Source organism: Lissotriton vulgaris, chromosome 2_1 (assembly GCF_964263255.1).
Source record: "Lissotriton vulgaris chromosome 2_1, aLisVul1.2, whole genome shotgun sequence".
NCBI classification, from domain to species: domain Eukaryota; kingdom Metazoa; phylum Chordata; class Amphibia; order Caudata; family Salamandridae; genus Lissotriton; species Lissotriton vulgaris.
Window position 1 is genome coordinate 1992824816 of NC_141687.1, and position 27732 is coordinate 1992852547.

Consider the following 27732-nt stretch of genomic DNA (forward strand, 5'->3'; position numbering starts at 1 on the left):
CTGGCTCAGAAGACTCTAGATAAAATAAAACCTATTTGCGGGGGAGATCTTTCTCCGCCCAGTTGGTATCACCCCTCAAAAGGTTCTTATTTAGGGTTCTAATAAGGAGTGCATTGGTGCAGAGTATATTGTCGTACATTGCAGCGGTGTATAGTAAAGTGCAGTGGTGTATTGTAGAGTGGTGTGGGGTGTATTGGCATAGAGTGCAGTGGCGCAAAGTAGAGTGGTGTAGAATACAGTGATGAAGGTTAGAATAGGGTGGCGTTGAATACACTGTCAGAATACAATATCGTAAAGTGTAGGGGTGCAGAATAGATTGGCGCAGAGTGCATTGGTTTTGAGTAAAGTTTGTATTGTGCATTGGCATAGAGTGCAGGGAGATAGAGTACATTGACATAGAGTGCAGTGGTGTGTAGTGGTGTGGCGCTGAGTGCAGTGGCGTATAGTAGGCTATTTCAGAGTGAATGCAGGGGTGCAGAGTAGATTAGAGTGGTGTATAGGGGATTGGCATAGACTGGTGTACAGTGAAGTGGTTCAGATTAGAGTGCATTGGTGTAGAGTGAAGTGGCATAGAGTGCAGTGTTGCAGAGTAAAATGACATAGAGTGAAGTGGAGTGGCGTGGAGCGGTGTAGAGTGCAGAAGGTACACAGTAAAGTAGTGTGGGGTAGAGTTCATCGGCATAAAGTAGAGTGGTGTTGTGGAGACTAGAGAGGCGTAGAGCGAAGTGGTGCAGATAAGAGTGCAATGACGTAGTATGGAGTTAAGTGGTGTAGAGTGCAGTGGCTTGGAGAGGTGCAGAATAGAGTACATTGCAGTAATTTGGAGAATGCATGGTATGATACCGTACTGCCATTACAGACAACACATCTTCCATTGAAATGAACATTACATTTGCACCAACAGGCAGTTTTACTGATAAAAGTGTGCAACAAAAAAACATTGTACAGCCTTCCTCAAGCAGACCCTAATAGCCGGCATGATTGTCACATATATCCTCTCACTTTGAAGTTGGAGAAAGAAAAATAGACACCAAGCTCCCTGGAAGACACAGACTGACATTTGACCTCCGTGTTTGAATGCACAGCAAATGTGACAAAATAAGAACACGATTTAAAGACTTGTTTACAGAAAGCGGGTTCCTGTAAGAATATAGTAAACAAGGTCAACTGGAAGGATAAACTTGAGCAGGAAAGCCGAAAGCAAATAAAGCCATCAAATAGAAAGCCAGAAAATGTGAGTTACAAACCACAAAGCCAATGCCTTTGTCGGTCAACTTTCTGAATGTTCCCAAGATGTCTTTAGCACACCTAAAAAGTAATTAGTTAGTCATTTTGAGGACTAACACAAGGTCTTTCTCTGAAAAAAATCCCTAGGAAAGACAAAGTAGTAAATCAATAAACCGGCTAGTGCAGTGTGTCTGCAAAAACACAAGCCAAAAGAATTAATAAAATAGACTGACATAGAGTCAGCTAAGTCAGAAAGTAATAAAGTTTGGCTCATCTCCAAAATAACATAGCTATTATAAGGTTTCAGGGTACAGAAGCCACATACACTTCATGGAATGTTATGATTTACCAGTAATGTTCCTAATATGTAAACCAATCATTATTCTGATAAACCAGATATAAACAAGATATTTCAGAGACACCGACTTCCTAATGCATTCTATCAAATAGGCTATGCATAGCTAATTCAAGAAATGTTCGTTTATTCAGCTAATGAATGACATTCACGGTATCTTGGCAGGAAGCCATGGCAAGTTATATATTGAAAAAACCATCTTGTGCATTGCCTCTGGGACTAAATGGCTACAACACAGCATGCTACAATGTTTAAGCAAAGCCCAATAAAGTAATGATGTGGTACTATAGTGTTGGTGTATGTCTAACAGAAAGGGGTGGACAGACAAATTGGGAGGTATTTTTTAATTCTCCACTTTCATGGTTGTATCCACCACAATATTTGTTTGTTAATGGTTTACTGCAGTAGTGTCCATAAGAATGTGTGATGACTTAACTTGTGTATCTTATCTCTGTTTTGTAGTTTTTTCTTTTCCTGCCTCTCTTAATGAGGAAGATATGCTGAATATTGCCAAGCCTTTGCCGAAGCAGCTCTGGGAAGCAAAAAAAGTAAGTGCATCATTGTTTCTTTCCAGTGCTTCATAGCCAATCTATATTACACTTAGAGTCAACAGTATCCCTTCATAAGCACTATGCTGTAAGGTTGTTCAATAAACTCTTTTTTTGTAACTGTATGTGCAGTTGGATTCCTTAAAGATATTCAGTGTTAAAAAAGGGCCATTCCATACTTGACAAGGAGAGGATGGTCGTGTCTGTATCACTTTCACTAATCTATGATATGATTTGATATGATTTTATTTATTTAGGTGTTTTGGCTGAACTGGCTTTCGCACAAAGATTTACATTTTACATCACATTACTAAAAACAAGGAAAGATAGAAGGAAGGGGAAAGATATACTAAAAGTGGAAAAACTATGAAAAGTTCATGTGAGATTTTCTTTATCAGTCTTGCTCAAGGAGAGAGGAGGAAGGAAAGTGATAGATTTTAATTGATTTCCTTTCGGAGCGAAAACATACAACAGCATTTTATGTACAAATGTTTGTTTTACCTATTTCTTCAAATTCATGCTTGCTAAAATGTATGGAACGGTCAGAAACCATTTCGAAGAACGATGGGACAAACACTCGCGGCAAAACGAGAAACCATCAGAATAATTGCCTATGGTTATTTTGTGAATAATGAAAATTGTAATGTATATGTAAATAATTTGTACAGAGGTTGTGTATGTATGTGAGTGAATGACGGATGGATGAAACAGTGATGAGTATGGGAATTGTTTGGAATGTGGATAAGGTGTAATTTTATGATTATGAAAAGACATTTTTGTATGTGGAAAATATGGGTTGAAAAGATAAAGTTGGTGAAAATTAACCAAACAAAGAATATAAAATGAAAAAAGAAAAAGATTTATTCTGTCTAACAAAGTGTGGTTATACATGTTGTTATAATTCGCATGTATTAAAGAGTAAGAAGAGAAGTAGGGAGAACAGTATTGGCATTTGTTTCGCCCTGGGAAGATCCAGCATCCTCCTCAACCGGTGGATTAGTGTAACCCAGTACATGGTTGGCTTAATTTCCGAAAGTACATCCCTCCTGGTGTAAGACGGAGGAGGTGCAGATGCCTTACTTAAGGGCTTGGGGATAGTTTTGTAGGCTAGGGGCCACCTCCAAGATGGTCCACAGTTTTAGTAAGGCCTCCTGCTTAGCCTTCTTTTGTCTTGTATACTGGGTCTGTAAATGAATCTTCATATGCTCTCTGGTGTTGGTGTTAAATGTCCTCCCCTGCCCCCCCCCCCCCCCACCCCCTCGTCGGGTCAGGGATATTTGTCGGGTTTGGTATGGATGTGCCACTTGTGTCATTGTTTCTCTAGTTTCCTAGCCTGGGTGAGGAACCATGCTTGCATGTGGCTTAGTGGAGTCTCCATAATGGATTGGGGAGCTTGTTTTAAGGATTTTGCGAATTTGGATTTTGTCTAAATTCTTAAAATAATTATGAATTCCACTCTAATTTTGGGGGAACTACCTTTCTTTGGGATATTTTTTGACCTGGGTGGGCATTTGTTTTTGGGTTAAGAGAGATCCCACTTGTGACCGGTTATTCAATAGGCTTGGGTGTGGCTTCACAGCAGCTTGACCCTGGCTTGAAACTACCCACCGCCCCAATGATGCAGAGTGTCTGTCACACCAAACATTAATTTTTTCTCTGGTGGCATGGTCAAGGCTGTGAAGAGTGTGCTGTGAGTATTTCCTTATTTGTCCAATGATGTCCTCAAATGCATGTCTGACCTATATCCTTTCACCTCTTTTTGATTGGGTTCTCTCCCGTTACTGTGTCTATCTCGATATATCCCAAGCCTCCGTTCGTTCTCACAATCGGGCTCTGCTGGAGAGTCCACCCTCTGGACCCCTTCCGAGGGGATCCCTGTGAGTCTGCGCCACCCTGGCAATTATTGTTTCTTCTCTCTCCCTGCACCAGAAATGGACTGGTCTCCAGCCCTCCAACCATTCCCTCGACTCTGAGGACATTTTGACGTGCCAGGTCTTTCCTTCCGCGATTACTCTGAGATTAGCTGGGAATAGCATCATGTATTTGAGATCTTTCACTTGCAGATCCTTCTTTACTCCTTCAAAGCTTCAGGACACACTGGTTTTGGCAGGCAGACAGATGGCTGGTGCTGCAGGCACTGGGTAAGTGCTCTTGGTTGATGGTCCTCTCACCCAGATGGGAGACTAGCAGACCTTGATACCCAGTTCTAGTTTCAGCAGCAAGAAGGCTTGCCGATCCTTCATCACCTGATGAGACGGTGCTGTTCAACAAAGTATGGGGCTAATGCCATCACCTTCATAGTCTAAATCCTTATGCATGGGTTTTCGTGTCTGTCCTTTGAAATTCGTGTTGGGTGGGTGGTGACCGATCCTTTTCACTAGCATTTGTCAAATGGATAGTCTTGCCACAGCAGGAATTACTTAAATTCTGAGTGACCCACACCTGGCTGTCATTCTCCACTGAAATATGCCCCATAGAGTTTTCAAGGACATTCACTTCCATTCTGTCATGATTGCCTGGTAGTGCCAACCTTAGCAGTCCCACCATCTCCCTGACAATAAGCTCAGGCCCCACTGACCTGTAACTCTTCCTTGAGTTTAAGAGCCTTTGATGTGCATAAATGATGTTCTGCTCTTCTCCTCTGACCTGAAAGCAGCCTCTCCTATTCCATTGCTCTGGACTGACCATTATCTGGTAAATGTTTCCTTCCCGATAGTCAAAATAAAAATAGCACCGGCAAATGGCTCAAGACTACAGAGACCTATGAAAAAGATCACTTTACCTCTTTTTCAAAAATATTTTCAGTTAATCTCACATACTCCCTGCTAGCACTGCGGCAATGCAATTTGATCTTGCTATAGAGACAGCGCTGAATAAAATTGCCCCTATGAGTAGAATTAAACACAAAATTGGAACTGCCCCTTGGTTCACAGAGGAACTAAGAATTATAAAATCGGAATGCAGAACCGCAGAAAAGAAATGGCGGAGGAGCAAAGATCGGAAAATATTTACACTTCTGTACTCTATCTATATGCTTAAAATAAAATTGAGAAAAAGAGCATTTCTCACGGAGGGGATAGATAGAGCCCAAAATTCCTCTAAGGAACTTTTTCAAATAATGAAGGAATTTACCACTCCTAATGCTGCGTTAGAAATTCCGAACTCCTTGGAATGGACAAATGCATTATCCCAGTTTTTTTAAGATAAAATTACCGCCATTCACCTCTCCTTTCCTTATCATTATGACCAAACGCAGCTAAATGCTCCGGGCACACTCCCATCAGAACCCCCTCATATTATGGAGGAATTCATTAAATGTGACTGCGAGGCGACCATGTTGGCCGGGTTAAAAATCAAGTCGGGGACGCCCACACATCTCATCCCCCCTAAACTGTTTTCTCCGCTTGCACTGGCATTGGTGGAACATCTCACTGACCTTTTTAATAAATCTTTCATGGACGCTGATTTTCCGACAATATGGAAAGCCGCTAAAGTTAGGCCCATTCTGAAAAAACCTACGGCCGACCCTAACATCTGGTTAAACTACCGGCCTATATCCCTGCTTCCATACTTCGGGAAAATGCTTGAATCAATTGTTAACAAGCAGCTTGTGAATCATCTTGAAAGCCATGGACTCTGAGGTCCCTCGCAATCGGGTTTTAGGTTTAAAGCATTTTATTCAGCACAACATACAAGGACAAACATACATCATCATGAAGCGTCTTGTTAGGGCGGGCAGAGCCTCATCCCCGGCGAAGATCTATCAGGTGCAGTTCGTGTGTGCTAGTCCATCACAGCAGTGAGTGATATGCATTGTCGCAGTATGAAATGACATTTCTATTGCAAACACCCCCGCCCAAAACCCCAACTTCCCAACTCCCCGGTCCTGACCCTCCCTTCCCCCCCTCCCCACCTGTCGTCCAGTGCACAGACCCTATCCAAAGTATTCACCAAAGTCGCCTCCTACAGGGGAAGTGAATCTCCCATCAATTCAAGGGGCTGGCGCTGCTGGGCTCGTGAGCCGCAATAGGCGGATGTATTTGGTACAGGTAAGTTCTTTAAATTCTGTGAGCAGTAAGGAATTAAATGGTTGCCAAATCTCAGTAAATTGCTTTATATCCCCCGCCACTGTGAGCGACAATTTCTCTATGCCCAACACATGCCACAATCTATGGAGCCAGCCCGTGATAGAGGGTGTCGTGGTAGTGCGCCAATGTATCAGGATGTTTTGGACCGCTGACCCTAGTGCGATGGCTATCTGCCTACCCCTACGGGATCTGAGCGGGTACATCAGTCCATTCCGGAGCCCCAGCAGGGTGTATGCGGGAAAGCGTGGTAGTTCAATGCCAAAATGGGAATCAATTTCATCTAGCACTTCCCTCCAATAGGTTTCCAGGAGTGGACAATCCCATAGAATGTGTGTAAGTGTACCCCGGTGCCCGCACCCCCGCCAACATGTGTCCTCCCTGCTACGGTCCAATTCGTGAACCTGCTCCGGTGTGTAGTACCAATAGGTGGAGACCTTAGTCAGTGTGTCAGTGAGGCCCATGTGGTATGCCGAATCCCTCGCTCTATAAGATATGTTCTCCCATTCTTTAGGGCTCAATGTCCTACCCAACTCCCGTTCCCAGTGTTCTCTCCCCGGGTTATAGAGGTGTGTAGAAGGCGGTTGTAGTAGCCTATAGAGATCTGTAATCAATTTTGAATCCGACATACGCGACAGAAGCCATTTTTCATATGGTAGGAAGTGCCTATCGGCCGTCTCCCGCACCTGTGGTTGAAGAGCCCAGTGGCGAGCTTGCATATAGCAGTGCCTCACGGTTTCAGGGAGTGAAAACTCCTGGCGAAACTGCGGGAAGGGGACAACCCCCTCTGGGCCATACATGTGACACAGGGCTCTACACCCCGCCTGCCTCCAGTGTCTGAATGCTCCCCTTTCCATTCCCGGGGTAAAGTCTGGATTGTCCACCAACGGTGTGAGTGGCGACGGGAACGAGGTGAGGCTGTACGTGATGTTAGTGGCGTCCCAGACCCGCAGGGGCACTCTTTTAACAAAGGAGGCGTACAAATTCTTGGGCCGGTGAGTCCGGCGCAGAAATGGGATTTCCTGCAGGGGTCTGCCTGCCACCGCCTGATCCTGGAAGAGCCAGTGCTTGTCGGACTCCCACCTACTCCATTCCACACGATAACGCAACTGCGCTGCTTTGAAATACTTACGGAAGTCAGGTATTCCCAATCCTCCCGCCTCCGGGGCCAACAGTGAGAGGGCCCTGCGCATTCTGGGTTTTTTCCCTTGCCAGATAAAGCGCGAGATGTCAGTCTGTAGTTGCGGGATCCACCCGACCGGTGGCTGGAGTGGTAGGGCCCGGAACAAGAAAAGCACCTGAGGCAGGACCGTCATTTTGACGGCGGCTATCCTACCCAACCAGGAGAGGGTGCCGCAGTTCCATCGGCCCAATTCTTCCTTGATCTTTGTACCCAGGGCTGTGTAGTTGGCCGACACCATGGCCGGTAAAGTGGGAGGTATCTGGATCCCCAGGTAGGGTACCGCCTCTGATGACCAAAGCATGGGGAATTGGTTTTGAAGGTAGGTCCTAGTGGCCAGCTCAAGGGAGATATCTAGAGCCACCGAATTTCCCATGTTCATTTTAAAACCCGCGACCGCGCCAAAGGAGGCCAGCTCCTCAATGCAGGCCGGCAGGGCCGTCTGGGGCTCGTCAAGCGATAAGATGACATCGTCCGTGTAGAGGCTTATAGCTTGCGTGAAACCTCCCATCTGCACCCCCGCCACCGCCGGATTGTCGCAGACCCGTTGGGCGAACGGCTCCATATAAAGGGCGAAGAGTAAGGGCGAAAGCGGGCATCCTTGCCTAGTACCTCTCTCGATGTTGAAGTCCCTAGAATTATACCCATTCACACGAACCACAGCAGTTGGCCGTCTGTAGCAATTAATGATCATGGAGCCGAACTTATCCCCTATGCCCGCCTTCACCAGAACCTGTTCCAGGAAAGGCCAGTGCACCCGGTCGAACGTCTTCTCCGCGTCCACCACCAGCATCATTCTTTCCCCCGGAACCCGGGAGGTCTTCTCTAGCAGGTGGACGATCCTTTTCGTGTTGTCAACCGTCTGCCTCCCCGGGACAAAACCAGCCTGATCAGGATCTATAAGACCGGGTAAGTGAGGGGCTAGTCGGGCGGCCAGGATCCCCGTGTATAATTTTAAGTCGACATTCAGAAGAGATATCGTTCTGTAAGAACCGCAGTGCTTCCGGTCCTTCCCAGGTTTGGGGATAACTGTGATGGAGGCCCGTAGAAGATCAGGCGGAATGGCCCCCAGTTCAGCAAACGAGTTGAAAAGACGAGTAAGGATAGGGGCCAGCGACGTGCAGAACGTTTTGTAAAAGAGCGTGGTGTATCCATACGGGCCTGGTGCTTTGCCATGTTTAAGCCTGGTGATGGCAGAAATCACCTCCTCTATCCTGATATCCCGTTTTAAGTGCTCCGCCTGCAAGGGATCCAGGGAGGGCAGGGTGACCGAGTCCAAATAGGTGGCCATGGCCGTCTCATCCGGTAGAGATCTGCGTAAAACCTGCGGAATACGTCTGCTATGTGAGCGTCTTCCGTCTCCACCGTCCCTGAAGGGTCAGAGATCTCCTTCACCAGCTGACTCTGGCGCGCTACTCTGAGCCTGTTGGCCAGCAATTTGCCACAATGGTCCCCCCCTGTGTAAAAGGTATGGCGCAGCCGGAGTGCAGCGTATTCTGCTCGGTCCAAGTCCAGGGCCGCCAGGAGCTTCCTCGCTTCCTTGAGCTGCTGCCAAATTCTGGGGGCCCCTGTCCTGCGATGTATCTGTTCAAGCTCGCGGACCCTGTCGGTGAGTTCTTCCCTCTTGGCCTGTCGCTCTTTATTTTCAGCAGAGGAGATCGCCAAAAATTCCCCCCGGAGGACTGCTTTCAAGGCCGCCCACTGTGCGGCCCGGGCGGTGTCAGAGTTGTCGTTGTGAGTCAGATATTCCCGGATCGCATCCTCGATGCGGTCCACCACCAACTTCCTGTGCAGCAGGGTGTCGCGGAGGCGCCATGTCCTGGGAGGATGAGCTGCCGGAGGCAGACACAACGTAGCACCAACCGGCGCGTGATGCAACAGAGTCAATACTCCCATGTCCGACCCCGAGACCAGCGCTTGCACCGGAGACGTAACCAGAAGGTGATCTAGCCTCGCATGTGTCACCAAAGATCAAGGAGGTCTACCTCCGACAGTCGTGCCCTACTGCAGGCGGAAAACTCCCCGACCTGCGGGGGGCGCTGCGCCGACCTGTCCATAGCAGAATCAAAAACCATGTTAAATCTCCCCCGAGAATAATGTGTCTATCTTGCGAGGCGGTAATAACTTCAATCGCCGATTGCAGGAAACTTTCCTGCCGTTCATTAGGGCTATACAGGGACCCGATCGCAAAAGTAAGACCCCCAATCCTAAACCGGTATGCTAACAGTCTGCCTTTCTGTTAGGTGAATTTGTGGAGGATTTCCCCTTTAAAGTGTCTGGCCACCAGTATTGCCACCCCAGCCGTCTTAGTGGTACAAGACGAGAAGAATTGTGACGGGAACTTATGAGAGCGCAGCCTGTGTGTGTCCTGTGGCAGCAGATGCGTCTCCTGAAGGAGCCATATGTCCGCAAGTGTATTCTCCAGGAGAGAAAGCACTGCCCGCCGTTTAACCGGATTATTCAAACCCCTGACATACAGGGTCACCACCTTAAAAGTGTCAGGAGGCATAGAGAAAGATGTGGAAGAAAGCGTGAAGGCCCCGCTCGGATGAGGCGGAGTGTATGAGCGCCCATAACGTTACCAGAAGCTGCAAGGCAGAGAAGAAAGTGCAGGTGATCGCGCAGCTTCCCCGTCCGGGCAAACTAAGGTGTATGAATATCGCCAAAGTTTCTAGTAGCCGCACAGTGCACTGGACGACCCTCCCCCCCCTTCCCAACTCCCGGATCCCCTCCCCATCCCAAACCCCTCCAACTTCCCATGAACATCCATCAAACTCCCCACCCCTCCCCATTCCTTCCCCGTCCCCCCTTCCCCTCTTCCCTCCATCCCAACTCCCCAACTGTCCCCAACCCACAACTGGAACAACCCCAACAACCCCTTCCCCTATCCCCCTGCTCTCCCTGCTCCCCCAACTGTTCCCAAGATTCCATTGTCCCAGTCCGGTCCTCAGCGGACAAGTCTGCGGAAAGTTACTCAAGTGGACGTCCAGCCACTGCCCACCCCCCCGCCCCCGAACCCCCAAACCTGCATTGTCCGAATGGCTATGTCGATCTCCCCCTCGGAGTATATTCAGGCTGTCAGAGCGACTTCAGTAGGCGCCGTGTCTCTAGCCACTTCTTGAACTGCATTGGCCATGTCCGCTCGGATAGTGGGTGAGTCTGGACGGGAAGAAGCAGAGGATCTTCGTGCTGGGATCGATTGCCAACCGTCTCTGGTAGCACGCCGTTGGCGGGTGGGGGCCGCCTCGTCTGTCGCGGTAATTCCAAGTACCCCGCAGGTGTCCTGGAGGGAGCGAAGCTGATGCAAAGTCCTGTTCCACCAGAAAATTAGGCGGAAGGGATGGCCCCATGAGTACTGCGTGTTGTAATCCCTCAGGAAGTCTGTAGCGATTTTGAATCCCTTACGCTTCTGGAGAGTTATTATCGAAACATCTTGGTAGAGAGCAACCTGGTGCCCCCGGAAGCGCAGGTACTGCTGCTGACGTGCCTCACGAATAATCCGCTCCTTCAGGGGATAGTCCGTCAGGAAAGCCAAGATGTCAGAGGGGGGTGCAGAGGCCCTGCGAGCCGGGCCCACCCTGTGAGCCCTGTCTATTCTGATGATGAAATCATCCGGCTCTCCCAGTATCTCTCTGAAGAGTTCTCTGAGATACCCAGCAACGTCCTCGCCCTCGTCTCCGGATGGAATTCCCCGGACCCGTATGTTGTTGCGACGGGACCGGTTCTCGAGGTCTTCGTTATGCGATTGGAGGTAGATTTGCTGATCCCGTAGGCGCAGCACCTCCTGCTGCAGTTGTGCAATCTCTTCGTCCCGGGAGTGACCCGCTTCCTCCATAGTGACCACCCTTTCGCCAAGACCATCGACCTCTCTCCGCACCTCCCGGACTTCCCCTGCGACTTCCTGCTTTAGTGTTTGGAAATCTTCCCTGAGCGAGCTAAAGAGGGATTCGAGGAAAGATCTAGTCACTGGGGTTTCCCCCCCTACTGCCCCTTGGGAGCTGCTCGAATGGCCTGGTTATTGTTGCCCCCTGTCTTGCCTCGCTGGGCCTTTGTTCAGCATTTCAGGCAGTGTCCGGTACCCTTTCTTGTTCCCTCTGTTGCCGGCCATGCCGCCGGTGAGGACCCCAAGGGAGCGCACTGTCGCCTTCCAAGCTCCGTAGGTATCCTTGCACCGGGTGCCTCAAACACGGCCCGGAGCAAGTCCCGCAGATCAAACGGGTGGCTGGGTGGAGAGAATTTGCGTCGGAGGAGCCCCGGACTAGGCCGCAACCCCATTATCGCGTGTGGGGCTGCGCCGGCGCACCATACCAAAGTCCGTTGTGTCCGAACGCCAGACACACGTTCCCCCCCAACCAGTGTTGGAGTCTGCTCTGTTCCTCTGATGGGCCGTCGAAGCTGGAAGGGGGTCGCTGCAAGGGCGGTCTCCGCTAGGCCTCACTCCCGACCTCGCTTAGCGATCTACGCAAGCACTCTCGGGCTAAGTCTCTCAGCCCTGGGTCCCGGGCAGTCGCACCTCCCCAGTCGGCACTGTAGTCAGCTACGAGAGTTCCAACTCCAGTCGTTCCGCCAGCTGCCGCCGTCGGAAGGAGTCTGCCTCAAGGGAGCCAGCCGTTAGGCCCCAACCCCGGCCTCACGTAGTGGTCTGCGGCGGCACTCGGGGTTCTGGTCTCCCACCTCTGGGCGCGGGGCCTCTGCGCTTCACCACTCGGCGCTTTATTCTGCCGCGGGGAGTTCCGCTCCGGTTCCGCGACAACCTCCGCCTCCGGAAGAAGTTCGCTTCAAGGGTGTTTACTGCTAGGCCTCATCCCCGGCCTCGCGTAGTATCCTGCGTCAGCGCTCAGGGTCCCAGTCTCTCACCTCCGGGCATCAAGCATCTGTATTCAACCGCTCAGAGCCGCGGCCAGCCACAGGGACTCCCACTCCGGACCCCCAGCGCACCTCTGCCACCGGTGAAAATTCGCTTCAGGAGGGCCTGCCGCTGGGCCTCATCCCCGGTCTTGCGTGATGATCCGCCCCGGGGGCCTCGGGTATTAGCCTATCGCCACCGGGTACATGCAACCCTCCGTGCGGTACTGGAGTCTGCCGAAGCGAGTCCTGCCTCAATACCCCAGCTGGCTGTTCCACCACAGGACGTCTCTGGGCTGGTTCGGGCCTCGTGGCCGCGGCCTGCAGTCTTCTCGTGGCGCCGGCTCGACCTCCGGGCACACTCCTTGGGCTCTAGGAAAGCGGCCCTGAGAGCTAACAGCACCACTGGAGTCCTCGCAGGGAGATCTTGCAATCTCTTAACAGAGCCCCAGCCTTTTGGGGGGAGATCTGCAAATGAAGGCGGTAAAGGGGCCCGGGATCACGGGAGCCCGCAGAGAGTGCGACCGCTCACTCCGCCATCTTGGCCACGCCCCCCGCAATCGGGTTTTAGGGCACAACATAGCACTGAAACCGCATTGGTCGAGGTGGTTGATAACATCAGACTGGCGCTGGATAAGCGCCAGTCAGCCATCCTCGTCCTGCTCGAATTATTAGCGGCCTTTGACACTATTCATCGATTTTGGGAGATTGGTGTCAGAGGAAACGCCTTAAATTGTTTTTCTAGCTATTTGCCCAACCGCACTACAACGGTCCAAATTGGAGAAAACAGTGCAAACAAAAGACCTGTTAAAATGGGTGTCCCTCAGAGCTCTATACTGAGCCCAACGCTCTTTAATATCTATATGACCCATTTGGCCAACATAATTAGAGACCATGGCTTTGATGTTCTATCGTACGCCGATGATACGCAGATCCTTGTCACACTAGATTCTGACCCTAATGAAACCAAACAACGTTTCCAAAGCTACCTGGTACAAGTTGAGGAATGGATGACCACCAATCACCTCCAACTAAATGGCAACAAGTCAGAAATTATGCTCTTCGGTAAAGCGGCAGAACATTGGACAGATGACTGGTGGCCAATTAAGCTGGGCACATGCCCAGTACCAAAGGATTCAACCCGTATCTTGGGCTTTTTGTTGGATAACAAATTTTCCATGAATAGCCAAATAAACAGCAAAGTCGGCACCTGTTTTGGACAAATGCGGAGTTTGAGAAAAATCTTTAAGTGGATCCCTATCCAGGCCATTAAACCCTTAGTCCAAGGCCTTATAATAAACAGGATGGACTACGGGAATGCACTTTTGTCCTCTATAAATGAACACCATCTGAGGAGGCTTCAGGTTCTCCAGAACACCGCAGCCTGGCTGCTTCTTAACCTCCCGAGAAAAACTTCCTCTGCTGCCTGTCTAAGAAGCCTACATTGGTTGCCGGTAAAAAAGCGTATCCTTTTCAAAATATTATGTCTGGTTCACAGACAATTGTATGAAAATACTGGTCCAAAAAACTCAGATGGTATCAGCCACAAAGGAATCTCAGATCCAGAAACGAACTATTACTGATAGCTTTGAGAACACGTACCTCCAGAAACGGCGGTTGAGCATTTTCGTTTCTGGTCCCGGCCGCATGGAACACTATACCTTTCCATCTCCGTAACTCCCCTGAAACTGGCTATTTTGTTGCAAAAGACTAAAGACTTGGCTCTTTGCAAACTAGCTGCGTTCCCCTATGTCAGAGAATGCTGCAAGCGCCATGAGACTCCCATGATGTGATTTGTGCGCTACACAAATGTCCCTGACTTTGACTTCTCCCTTATGTGGGTGTCCCACTTCAGTCCTCAGGAATGTCAGCACTTCTAATTTCCAGTCAGAGGGATGCAATACTCCTCTGCAGCCTCTCCTTTCCTTCCAAAATAGAATTGTTATGACCCACGATTTCCATGAGTAGGTCAGTAGGTCACACTCCAGTGTCACAGGAATAAAGATCTGTACACTTTACTGATCCACTGAACACGTGGGTATGCTGCCACCTCTCTGCTTTTGTCACTTAATTCCAGGTAAGGGCAGTAGCCCTCTACCTTCACAAGGGTAGCACTTGGTGTGCCCCTCCAGGTCTAATCATACCACAATACAGTGAGACACACATGCATGATCTGTGTTCTCCCACGACCATAACTCAGTACCAGGGATCATATATTGATGAAGCTGGAGCACTCAGGGCAGGAATGCATGTCCATCAGCAGGCATGGGACTTTTCCATCCAACAGGTACTGTGGAGGTCTTTTGGATCTGCAAGCTTATTTTTAGTTATCCAGTATTTGGGTGTCTTTCATAGATTCACATGCCTGAATCATTCCCCGTCGTCGAGACGGGAGCCTCCGGTACATAAAAAAGTAATGTCCTAAGACATACATAAAGAGATTAGGTCTAAGGGACTCACCTTAGTGACCTATCTAGGTCCTTATGCAGGAAGGACCAAATAGAGTAGGCTCCAGGGTCCCACCTTGGTAGCCTATCTGTGTCCTTTTGTAAAAAAAGGACCAAAGTAAAAGGAACAACCAATCAGCTACTACCTCCCTCTAGAACCTTCCTGTGAGGAGCCTCAGTCTCTCAAATTTTCTACCGCACGTTGTGCTAGGGAGTCTCCACCTGAGTTCTCCTCAGGAATCTTGGATTTTCATCTAAACTCGACAGTTTTTCGACTTTCTTTGCTATGGCTGATAGCAACAAGAGAGGACTTTTTCGACCCTGTGCCTCCTGTGGCAAGTTGAGGCTTCACGTGGACGACGAACATGAGACCTGCCTATACTGTCTCTATCCTCACCACCAGTCCATAGACTGCAGGATTTGCCGTAAATTCTCCCACAAGACCCAGAAAGACCGGGAAGGGAGACTTCTAATATGGCTGAACAGGCTTAAGGACAAACCAGAAGGCGACTTGGTTTCTGAAGGTGAGAGCATGTCTGGCGCCTCACAGTTTTCCTTGAAGAGGCCTAGGGCTTCCTCGCCTGGCCCCTCAGACACCCCTCCTAAGAAGTCCAAAAGGTCTTCAGAGGGCAAGCCTACCGTGTCTAGCAAGGACCTTCCTGTCCCCAGGAAGCAGCCACACAGAACTTTTGACCAGATACTGACCTATAATTCTCGTCGTTGTCTTGGATAGGTCGCTGAGAAGGTAGAATACAATCTTGTCATCAGTATTTCTGTTACTTGGTTGCAGTGTGCTTGAAATTGTTTCATCTGATTGCTGTTTATTGAGAACAAGTCAGCGGGGACAGAACTTCTGACAGGGTTCAAGAAAATTTATCCGATGCTGCAAGACTCATGTTCTCGAGCTGAGGCATCAATAGAAGAATGCCACTTCTTGCCAGGATGAAAAGTATTCGCCCCCTGTTGTTGTTCGATGTCTTAAGTATAGTTAGGATGGCTGTGCTAGAATGAATAGACTAGAAAGATTGGCTGGGTTGGAGTTATCCAATAAGATACTCTTGTCCTTCAGGTGGATTTTTGCTCTTGTATTTCAGGTATAGTCTAAGGAAGGTTTTGGAATTTTATTGATTCCATTTTTATTAGTTGTTAGGGCTAAGCTTGGATTTTCAGGTGCTAGAATAAGCCCAAAACGATTTGGCTTATTTCTCTGAAGCCATGGTGTAGTTCGATATATTTTGCAAGGAGAAGTGTTCCTTCCATGTCATATCCACAAGGATGCGATCATTCAGTTTCAGTCTCAGCAGGGTATATTTGATGGGTAACGTTTGACATCTGTTTTGAAAAGAATTAAAACCAGTGTCACATTCTAAAGTGTTAGTGGAGACTCCAGCCCGAAGCATAAGAACAGACTTCCAGAATTTTCATGCTGAGGCACCTATTTTGTTTGTGTATTAGTCCAGGTCACATTATTCTTCACTGTATGCACCTTAGCTTGGAAAAGTCGAACAATATGTAAAAAGTGAAGGCCATGGGAGCGAGTACTTTTGATTCTTGCTTATGCATTCGATTCATCTCTATTTAAAAAGCGGTCTTCATTATTTATTATTTTCCAAATACTAAATACTTTTATTAGTTTGTTTTCTTATGCCAGTTTGAGGGACAGTATTTTTTCATGGCTGTTAGTTGGGCCTTGAGAACTTCCAGTGTGCATACCATAAGCAAGGAGTCAAAACCAAAGGGGATGATGAGCAGAGCGTTTGAGCAAATCAAATACTCACCTCCAGGCAACTGATCTGGGTTTAATCCATCGTCTTTCTTTAGCTCACTCCACCACCCCAGTTCAAACATGGGCATATGCAAATCAGTCTGACCCTGTGCCTCATGGGAACAGTCCAGCCCGAACTGCCAAGCCATGTCTTCCCTGGACCGGAAACAAGCATCCTGGGATTGGTGTCGGGTTCATAACCCTCATCAGCCAGGCTATCTTGAATCCAGTGGCAAGGTGAGCAAGGGACCCACGTCTGGGCATACCCTGCCAACTTAGGGCGAACAAAGCGATGCCAAAGGAGATGATGGACGGCGGCGTCAGCGTTAAGGCTGGTACCTTGCAACTACCAATTGTGGGCATTTACTGAGAGGCTTTAAGGACTCTCTCATAGAGGTCGTTGGTAAAGAGTGAGACAGTAACGAGGCAAGAAGACATCCATGTTTAATCCCAGAATTTTGTTGACATTTTTTTCATTAAATTTCCATTATGAGTGCAAAACTTTGCATACATAGAATATCAACACAAGTTCTGACACAGTTGTGGACGCACTGGTCCACTATCCATTTCCAGTATGGTAAATATAGGTGGGTTGAAAGCAATGCAGGGCTTTTGACCTTGAAAGTGGTCACTCATATTTCACATCCAGTCTCCTCATCAGCCTCCAATTTTCAGTATCGACTTCGATAACATTTCTCTGGTAGCCTCATTCAGCTTTCTGATACTCCTTCAGTTGTTCCAGATTGTTTTCCCCTTTTCTTTGGCATCCACAGGCTATATATACTGTATCTTCTGCCGCATACACTAAACCGTATTTGCTATCGAGTCTTTCCATACCGGAGCCCCCAAACACCCCCCAACTCCAGCTCCCCACACACACACACAATCTGATAATGTCTTTCCCAAGAACAATAATGTGTATTTGGCTATGGTCTACGCAGGGAGCAGCTAGCAGCCTTTTTAGGTCTTGCCTACGCAGCGCGCATTTCCGATGCATATAAGTGTTGGAGTGAGAAATGCTTGTGTGTAGCATTGTTGTGTGTGTTTTATTATTTTTAATACTAGCACATAATATTTCATGAAGTATTGACTTTTACTTGATACTGATATCTGACTCCTGCAGTGAAGAAAGCGAATTTACTAGTGAGTGGTTAGAACAAACAATGCTGTTGCTCTGGCTCCTCACATTTTTGAGAAGCTGAATACTATAGTTGCTTTGAAATGTATTTTGTGGCAGTTGTTTAAAGCAATATCTTGTTGCTGAAGGCCTTCATGTCTTTGTTTGTTGGTATTTGGGAAATATTAGTTAGTAAAAAAAATAATAAGCCCTAGCATGCATAACTTAAATATATAAGTAAACTGACATCGATAAATTAAACTTGGTCCAGGATGATAAACTGATTTTCGATTCAAGAAAACCACTTGCCTCTGAAGCAAAAGATCTAGTACTATATATAACCTATGGACTTCTAAGCCAAGAGACCTTGATTGTAATCCTATAATGATGATGGTTGTTTAATTTGTGTAGATTCTGTACACTATCAATAAGTTTCAATCAAAAAAATCAAAAACTGGTGCCTATGGTATACCTTCTGACAGATGAGATGGTAATCACTTTTCACTTTCAATTTGATGTGTTCATAATGCCATTTTCTGCAGTCTTTAATTCTGGCTTTTGGTGAATGTGCTTGTGAATCTCCGCCGGCACCAATCTTTCTGTGGCAGACGTCTTGCAGTAGCTTTTCTTCTCTGGTAGTTGGGACCAGCTGCCTCTTTCGTTCTGTGATGATTCTTGCGATATCGTCTCCCCTCTTGTAGGTGACACCTTTTGCCTCTCTCGATACTCCATCCTGCCCATGAACATGAAGACAAGGAGCCCCATAAAGGGACCAGTTATGTGTCCTAACATCAGTTTTTCAGTTTTTTTTAACATCTAAAGCCACAGATCCGGAACTTAGCTCCTTCCCATTTCTTTTTTGTCACCAAGAAGGCAAAACTATCCACACAGTTCCACATCAGACAATTCATCTCCACACATTTCCAGGCCACACCAAATAATTCAGCACCAAACCACATAATTCTACTTAACAACAGAATTACACTACACATCACATACAGCCATTCCACATCTCAGAATTCCACATCATGCCACAAAATCCCACAGCACATAATTAAACTCCACTGCCTACCAATCCACAATATAAAATATCATTCCACACAATTGCACTCCATAACACACAATACTACACCACATAATTCCTATACACTCAATGCCATATAATTACTATCCACATAATTTCACTGCACACCATGTCACACAATTCCACTACACAAATTCACTGCATACAATTCCACGCCACATAATTCCACAAATAATTCAAATTCAAACCACATAATTCTACTATACATCACATACATACACTCCATAACACATGGGTAAAGGACATTGCCATTTACAATGCCAATAGCTCTAACTCGAGCAAATGCGAGACCTATTGCATTTCCAATGCTTGTTTATAATGAGATCGCCTCGGCCACCTCTTTGAGTAAATCCCTATATCATATGAGGGCATGTTACATTTGAATGTATCATTATTATTGATTGATTGACATTTCACACTGCTGCTGGAGCTGGCTGATTCCATAGAGGGGTTTCAATGTCACCTCCATTACACCAAACATTGTGCTGCTTTCCTCAAATTTATATCATATTGTCTATTGGGGACAACAGCCTAGGTCTCCAGCTCCTACTGCATAATCAACACATGTACCATCCCGGATCTATAGCACTTCTGTCTGCCCTCACTGCTGGTTCTTTCTGGGATGGCGCAGGCCCATTCATTCTCTACCTGGAAATGAACCGCCCAGCAAGAGAGGTTTAAGTTTGGGAGTTCCATGCCACCCTTGTATTGGTTTCTGGTCAAAGTAGCAGCACAATCCTAGGGGTCCATCTTTCTAGAGTACCTTTTGTGTTGCGGCTTCCACCATCTAGAAGAATTCATCTGGGACCTCTCACATCTTATTTTGTTATCCAAATGGAAACTTAGGCCACATAACCATTTTGTATAGTGCTGCCTTGCCCAGCAAAGAAATGGTGAGGTCTCACTAGTGCTCGACATCTTCCCTAAATTTTTCTAGGATTTCGTTTCTGAAATTCAGCATGGTCTAGGGTCATTTAAAATTCCCAAATATGTGAATCCCACCCGTGTCCACACTAAGGGGGACTTCCAGTCTGCCAGGGGCTACAACGAGGTGATCGGAAATACCACAGATTTGTGCCAGTTAATTTCGATCCCTGAGTATGTACCAAATGCTTCCAGCACCTTTAGGACTTTAGGTATCAAAATGCATTGGGTATGCTAGATATGAGCTTATCATCTATGTATAAGGAAATTACATCTTCCCAGTCCGGATCCCTACATCGACCCCAAATTTGCGCATCCTCCCATACTGTGCATGCCATGTGCTCCTGGACAGATAGGAGTGGGGAAAGCGGTCAGCTGTGCTTAGTTCCCCTTCCCAATCCGAACTCCCCTTATAGCACACCATTTACTCGGACCCTGGCACCCATTACATACTAGAAACCACGTTCCTTGCATCATATGGCATCTCGTTAGGTAGCCAAGTAAGTAGATTTTATTGTCTGATTATAAAAATCCTTACAATGTATATAAAATTGATAATTACAAGACTTCTCACAGGAATACGTTAATCAGAATCCAACTCAACACTGCTCATAACAATGAATCAATCAGAATCAAAATCAAATAAACCATGATAAAAATAAAGTGCTTGACTATAGCCGTATCTCATCTGGAAATGGAGAGATTTGAAAATTCATCAAATCAGTAAACATTTGCTTCTAAAATATTATCAATCATTGTGCAGAGATTAGTGCAAAGTAACACTAAAGTTCTTCAGTAGTTACACACACACACAGACACACACACACACACTCTCTCTCTCTCAATCAATCAATCAGGGTTTTTAAAGTGCGCTACTCACCCGTGAGGGTCTCAAGGCGCTGTTATGGTGTTCAGCTCCTGATCAGTCGAAGAGCCAGGTCTTGAGGCTCCTCCTGAAGGTGTGTAGAGTGGGCAAGCGTATGATGTCGGCTGGGAGCTTGTTACAGGCCTTTTTTCCGTGATGTAGGAGAAGGCTCTTCGACCTACTCTGGTTCTGCGGATGTGTGGGGTCTCTGCCAGGGCGAGGTCGGCGGAGCGGAGGTTCCTTTTGGATATGTGGAAGAGAGACACTTTTGTTGAGGTATTTGGGCCTGATGTTGTGGAAGGATTTGTAGGCGTGGGTGAGTAGCTTGAAGGTTACTCTCTTCTTGATGGGGAAGCCAGTGAAGGTCTTGTAGGTGCTGGGTCATGTACTCATGTCGTGGGGTTCTGAGGACGAGTCTTGCTGCGGTGTTCTGGATGGCTTGGAGCTTGTGTAGCAGCGATTTGTTGACTCTGGCGTAGAGGGCGTTACCGTAGTCCAGTCTGCTGCTTATGAGTGCATTAGTGACAGTCTTTCTACATCCGGGGGGATCCACTTGAAGGTCTTGTGGAGGATGTGGAGGGAGTTGAAGCAGCTGGAGGAGAGAGTGTTGATCTGGCGGATCATGGTGAGGGAGGAGTCTAGAATGATGCAGAGGTTTCGGGCGTGGTTTGTTGGGGAGGGTGGAAGTCCGAGGCCGAGGGCCTCCAGGAGCTGTCCCACGCAGAGAGGGAGGGTCCGAGGACGAGGACCTTAGTCTTCTCAGAGTTCAGTTTTGGACATCTGTCGCTCATTCATGCTGCAACGTCCTTCCTTCTTGGAAGCTGAGTTTGGTGTCTTCGGGTTTCTTCGTGAGAGAGAGGATGAGCTGGGTGTAGTCGCTGTAGGATTCTATACTGAGCCCATGCTGTCTATGGTTGCAAGGGAGGCCATGTAGATGTTGAAGAGCGTGGGGCTGAGTGAAGATTCCTGGGGTACACCGCAGCTGATCTCTGTGGGCTCGGAGAGGAAGGGTAGGAGTCTTATTCGTGTGTTCTGCCGGTGAGGAAAGAGCGGATCCTGTCTAGGGCAAGTCCTTGTATGCCGGCGTCGTGGAGTCTGGTAGCAAGAGTGCGGTGGGAGATGGTGTCAAATGCTGCGGAGGGGTCTTGTAGTATGAGGGCTGCAGTGTGTCCCTGGTCGAGTAGCATGCGGATGTCATCGGTGGCGACGAGCAGGGCGGTCTCAGTGCTGGGGTTGCTGTGGAATCCGGGTTGGGAAGAGTCGAGTATGGCGTTTTCTTCGATAAAGGTGGTTAGTTGTGTGTTGACGAATTGTTCGGAGACTTTGGCTGCGAAGGGAAGGAGAGAGATGGGCGGGTTGCTTTTCTGGTCTGTCGGGTCGGCAAAGGTTTCTTGAGGAGGAGCTTGACCTCTGCCCACTTCCAGTCGTCTGGGATGATGCTGGCTTTGAAGGTGGCATTGTGGTGCGTCAGAGTTCGGGTGCGATGGGGGTGGTGGCTCTTTGGAAAATGTGAGGTGGGCAGGGGTCTGTGGGGGCTCCCAAGTCGGTGTTTTTTCATGGTTGTGGTGGTGTCCTCGGTGGCGACTGGTGACGACTGGTGGTAATGGTGGACTGGCTGTCATTACTGGAGGGGAGGGTGGTCTCTGGAGTCTGTTTGTTGAAGTTATCGTAGAGGGCCTTGATCTTTAGATGAAAGTAAGAGCCGAGTTTGTTACAGAGGTCCTGGGATGGCGTGATGCCAGTTGCTTCGCTGGGTGTGGAGGGGGGGGTTGGTGAACTGCTGGATGATGTTGAAGAGTTCCTTTGAGTTGCTGGTGTTGGTGAGAATTTTGTTCCTGATGAAGGTCCTCTTGGTGGTCTTTACAAGTTGGTGGTATTCTGTCATGGCGTGCTTATAGGTGGACTGGTCCTCAGTGGTTTTGCTGTTTCTCCATCGTTTCTCGAGCCGTCGGCATGAGCGTCTAGCATGTTGGAGGTCGACTGAGGACGAGGCAGCCTTCAGAGGGCATTGTCAGGCAGCAGAGGGGAGCGAGCTTGTCTGCGCGGCTGGAGATCCAGTTGTGTAGTTGCGTGGCTGCGGAGTTGGCGTGGTGGGGGTTGAGGACGAGGGTAGAGTTGAGGTCCTCTTCTGTGACCTTGCTCCAGTTCCTTCATTGCGGGCGTGGGGTGGGTTTGCGTGGGGTGGTGGTGCCGAAGGAGAAGTGTCTATAGTGGTAGTAAGTCCAGAGGGGTTGTGAGGTGTAGCTGAAGTGTATGTTGGTCCCTCCTGCGAAGATGGGGTCTAGCTTACTCTTAATGAGTGTAGTCTGAAAATAGCATTATAGTAAGGTTCTCAAATTACCGTCCGGAGGTGTGCAACCCATTCGTGAAAATTCAGGATGTGGGCTATAATGTGTTGAGATCTCATTTTCATCTCCGGTTTTACCATAGTTAGCACAAAATTCTTGATAAAGTGTTGGACCGCCGTACCAATTATGACTCAGCTCTACTTGGGAGTTGTTGTAATATAACATTATTGTGATAGAAAGCAGGACATGATCTACGAATAACAGTGAGAGCTTATTCAGTAGACTTTGACTTGAGACTAGATCGGAAGCTGAGGTAAAGTCCCAGGAGGTGACAACGAGAGGCATTGTCTTAACTGTACTAAATTTGTGAATAAAATGGAGACATATTAAGACTTTGTCTACCTTTAAGATGTCCACTCTGAGACCGCCTTATATTGCATGTATTATGTTTTCTTTTTGCATCCATCCATTTTGGCATAAAGCAGTAATTTAAGTCGATGTGGGCCCTTCTTGAAGAGGGTTATGATAATGCTTACCAGAAGCAGGGCAGGTCCTTGTGGTAGAGGTCTCTTGAAAGAACTGCAGTTAGGATATTTGCCCACTATTCTGAATGTAGTTTGAAACTGTCAGTGGCACTATATTTGAGCCTGGAACCTTTACTTTGGGAAGTTCTTCAATGACTTTACACTCTCCTCCTCTTGAAAGATGACTTTGAGCATACACGCTGGTTTCTTTAGATGTGAAGGGAAGTTAAAGCGTTCTTTTTGACAGGTTGTTGCTGGGAGAGTTTTCTTAGCTAAAAACCATTTTGTAGTGGCTTACCCAAGTTTTTTCAGTGATGTTTGCTCCAAGATCTACCTTTCAGTACCCACCCCTTAGACGATTTACTTTTCCAGGCATTTCTGGAATACTTTTCAAAGGCTATTTTTTGAAAGGTATTCCGTTGTTTCATACTGCTTAATGCGTCTTTCTTTTAATGAGTGTTTTGTAATGTTTCTTGGCTGTTTGTGTTCTATCCCCTGGGAGCCTTCGAGGGCACTAAAGTTTTCATTCCCTTTTTAGTATGTCTTCAAACATCACTAAACCCGAATTCGGTTTTCTTGAGGCATAGGTCTCTCCCTGGCTGATACTAAATATGTTTTTGATTCCATGTGGTTTTGATAGCAGGGCAGCCTATTTGCATGTTGCATTGCCGTATTTTTAAGGGTCATAATTGTGTTCTAGATATTTCTGTATTGTCTTCATTCCTCTATCTTGCTCTAGTGCTTGGTTCTATTTCAGTCGCATCTTGGAACTACATCTCATGTGCTCTTTAATTCTCGACATTCTGGGATCTCTGCGAGTGGGAAGGCCTTTCATTTCAATGAGGAGGGCGTAGTGGTCACTTTAGAACCAACAGGCTAGACTACAGCTTTTAAAACCACTCCAGTAGTAGTAGTAGTAGTAGTTAATGACGAGCACCTCTTGCATAATATGTGGAGGTTGTGTTGTCATAGTTTTTATTAGAACTCCCTATGGTGATCAGAACTTTACTTGCTCAGAATAGTTTTAGGAGTACATTCACATCTTTTTCAGGGTAATCATAGCTGAGCAAACGGATGCCTATTGCGTGTCTTAGTTCAATGATTTGATCTATTATCATTTCCACATTTAGTCTTCTTGCAATTTAAATTGCCGCAGATAAGGGTCAACGGTTTATTTTCTGCAGGTTTGCTCATTGCTCTGCAGATCGCAAGAGCTGATTTTAGTATCTCGTCTTCCTTTTGTGATATTTCCACACATTTATTATTCTCAGAACTTTTTCCTTGGTAGAAAGATGCCAACTCTTTGAATGTTTTCAGGGAGATTTTCACAGCTTCTGGTGTCCGAGTGTATGCCAACCCCACAGGTAACTTTTAGGTCACCACTAGTTCTTGTAACTGCCTGCTTTATCCTTTTTGTGATTAGACATAGTTTTTGGAGTTTAACTCCCCAGATGCTGGCCATTCCTGCCTTTCTCTACTCCAGTGCACAAGTAGAAATTAAAAAACTGTAAAGCATATTCCAGTCAGACCCTGTTTTCATGCCAAATATATTTTGTGGTCAGTGGTGTCAATATTCAACTGCGTCTACTCCAAACAATCATCCCACTCTTTTAATCAGTCATCTAGTTGAACTAGCATGACCCCCGGTATCAAAGGAGTAGCCCGAAAAATTAAAATACCCCCGCTTTGAAATAAAAACTATGATCGCACCAAGCAAGTGCAGCAAGGTAGCCACCCCTCCCTAGATGAGCTCCTGGGTCTCTTCCATCTATCCATTCATGCTTTCACCCTTAAATGCACCCACTGATATCCTTCTATTTCATCTTTACATTCTATCATACTTTGATTTTTTTCATCTGCCATTCAATCTTTTCTCATTTCATCCACCAATCTACTCTGCCGTTCATCCATCCACCCATACATCCAACCATCCACTCTGCCATCATCCATCCATCCTTCCTGCATTCCATCTATCCATTTGTCCACTCTGCCATTCATCCATCCCCTGTTGTCCAACCATCCAATCTACCATCCTTCCATCCATTTACTATGCCATCCATCCAACCACTCTGCTATCCATTCACTCATCCGTCCGCTCTGCCGTCCATTCACGCATCCTTTCACCCGCTCGTGCAGCCACCCATCTCGCCCTCTTCTCTACCATTCTTTCAACCAGTCCATCCTTTTTCTCTGCATAGTTTCACCTGCCTCTCCACCTACACATCCATCCCTCTACTCTGCCATACTTTAACGTGGCCACCCATTTATTCATCCATCTATCTGTCCATCCACTCTGCCATCCTCGTCCTCGGACCCCCCCCCCCCACATGGGACAACACCCAGTGGCCCATGGCCCTCGGCAGCTCCCCCCCCCCCCCCCCCCCCCCCCACACAACCCACCTCCCCACGGACTACGCTTGAAACCTCGGCATTGTACTTGACTCCTCCCTCCTCATGACCTGACAGGTAAATACCATTGCCTATAGCTGTTTCAACACGCTCCGCATCCTCTGAAAGACCTTCAAATGGACCTCCCCTGAATCAAGGAAAACCATCACCCACACACTCACAACCAGCGGACTGGACTTCGGAAACGCCCTCTATGCCGGGAATCAACAAGTCGCTGCTCCACAAACTCCAGAGCATTCAAAACACAGCATCCCGACTTGTCCTCGGCATGCCCTGACAAAACCACATCACCCAGCACCTGCGCAACCTCCACTGGTTCCCCGTCAAGAATCAATCAATCAAACATTTGTAGAGCGCACTAATCACCCTTGCGGTTCTCAAGGCGCTGTGGGGGTTAGGGGGTGCAGCTACTGCTCGAACAGCCAGGTTTTGAGGAGTCTCCTGAAGGTCAGCAGGTCCTGGGTCTGACGCTGATGTGTGGGTAGGGTGTTCCATGTGTTGGCGGCGAGGTAGGAGAAGGATCTGCCACCTGTGGAGGTCCTGTGGATGCGTGGGACTGCGGTTCGGTGTGTAGAAGGTGAGACATTTGTTGAGGTATGCTGGTCTGGGGTTGTGGAGAGCTTTGTGAGAGTGGGTGGGAAGTTTGAAGTTGATCCTTTTGTTGACTGGGATCCAGTGCAGGTCCTTCAGGTGGTTGGTGATGTGGGTGTGGCGGGGGATGCCGAGGATGAGGCGAGCCGAGGCGTTCTGTATGCCCTGGGGTCTTTTCTGGAGTTTGGCTGTGGTTCCTGCGTAGAGGGCGTTGCCGTAGTCCAGTCTGCTACTGACGAGGGCCTGGGTGATCGTCCTTCTGCTTCCAGTGGGGATCCACCTGTAGATCTTGCGGAGCATGCGGAGGGTGTTGAAGCAGGATGAGGAGACGGTGTTGACTTGCTAGGTCATTAAGAGCGATGAATCCAGGATGAACCCCATGTTGTGTGCGTGGTTGGTGGGTTTGGGAGCCGTTCCCACGGCGGCTGGCCACCAGGAGTCGTCCCTGGCAGAGGGGGTGGAGCGCAGGATGAGGACCTCTGTCTTGTCTGAGTTGAGTTTCAGGCGGCTGTTCTGCATCCAGTGGGCGACGGCCTTCATTCCTTCGCGGAGGTTGGTTTCTTGCGATGGCGGGGTTCTTGGTGAGAGAGAGAGAGGATCAGCTGAGTCTCCTTGGCGTAGGAGACGATGTTGAGGTTGTGCGAGCGGACAATGTTGGCGAGCGGTGCCTTGTAGACGTTGAAGAGGGTCGGGCTGAGGTATGATCCTTGGGGTACGCTGCAGATGATCTTGGTGGCTTTTGAACGGAATGGGGGGAGGCGTACCCTCTGAGTTCTGTCAGTGAGGAAGGAGGTGGTCCAGTCCAGAGCTTTGTCGCGTATTCCAGAGTGGGACTCGCAAGGACACCTGTAATCTGTTGCTGCCCACGGACCTTTTTGCCTACAGCTGGCGGAACCCGCTCCGCGGGTCCCGCGTCGCAGGAGGGAGCTCACCGAGGCTGTTGCAGTTGTTGGGCGGTGAGTGTGTGACAGGGCTGCGAGCAGCAACCCGGACTCAGTTTCCCAGGAGTCCCGGGTTGCCCAGGCCGATTCCAGCTGGCCCGCTCTCCCTGACCGCCCCGCCCAGCCCCACCTGCCTCATATTGTGCTGGGATTCCCATTTGCCTTGGGACTCGCAAGGACGCCTGTAATCTGTTGCTGCCCACGGACCTTTTTGCCTACAGCTAGCGGAACCCGCTCCGCGGGTCCCGCGTCGCAGGAGGGAGCTCACCGAGGCTGTTGCAGTTGTTGGGCGGTGAGTGTGTGACAGGGCTGCGAGCAGCAACCCGGACTCAGTTTCCCAGGAGTCCCGGGTTGCCCAGGCCGATTCCAGCTGGCCCGCTCTCCCTGACCGCCCCGCCCAGCCCCACCTGCCTCATATTGTGCTGGGATTCCCATTTGCCTTGGTACTCGCAAGGACGCCTGTAATCTGTTGCTGCCCACGGACCTTTTTGCCTACAGCTAGCGGAACCCGCTCCGCGGGTCCCGCGTCGCAGGAGG

General features: G+C 48.2%; 1 protein-coding gene across 6 annotated transcripts in view; it reads left to right on the top strand.

Annotated features, from left to right (window-relative positions):
• Nucleotides 1–27732, top strand: part of CRTC3 (CREB regulated transcription coactivator 3) — a 1134508-nt gene that overhangs the window by 777109 nt on the left and 329667 nt on the right. For all 6 annotated transcript variants that reach the window (XM_086958213.1, XM_086958215.1, XM_086958212.1 and 3 more), the window contains one exon: nucleotides 2045–2130. In XM_086958213.1, coding sequence (XP_086814339.1) covers nucleotides 2045–2130 — 86 coding nt within the window. The remainder of the gene's footprint in view (nucleotides 1–2044; nucleotides 2131–27732) is intronic.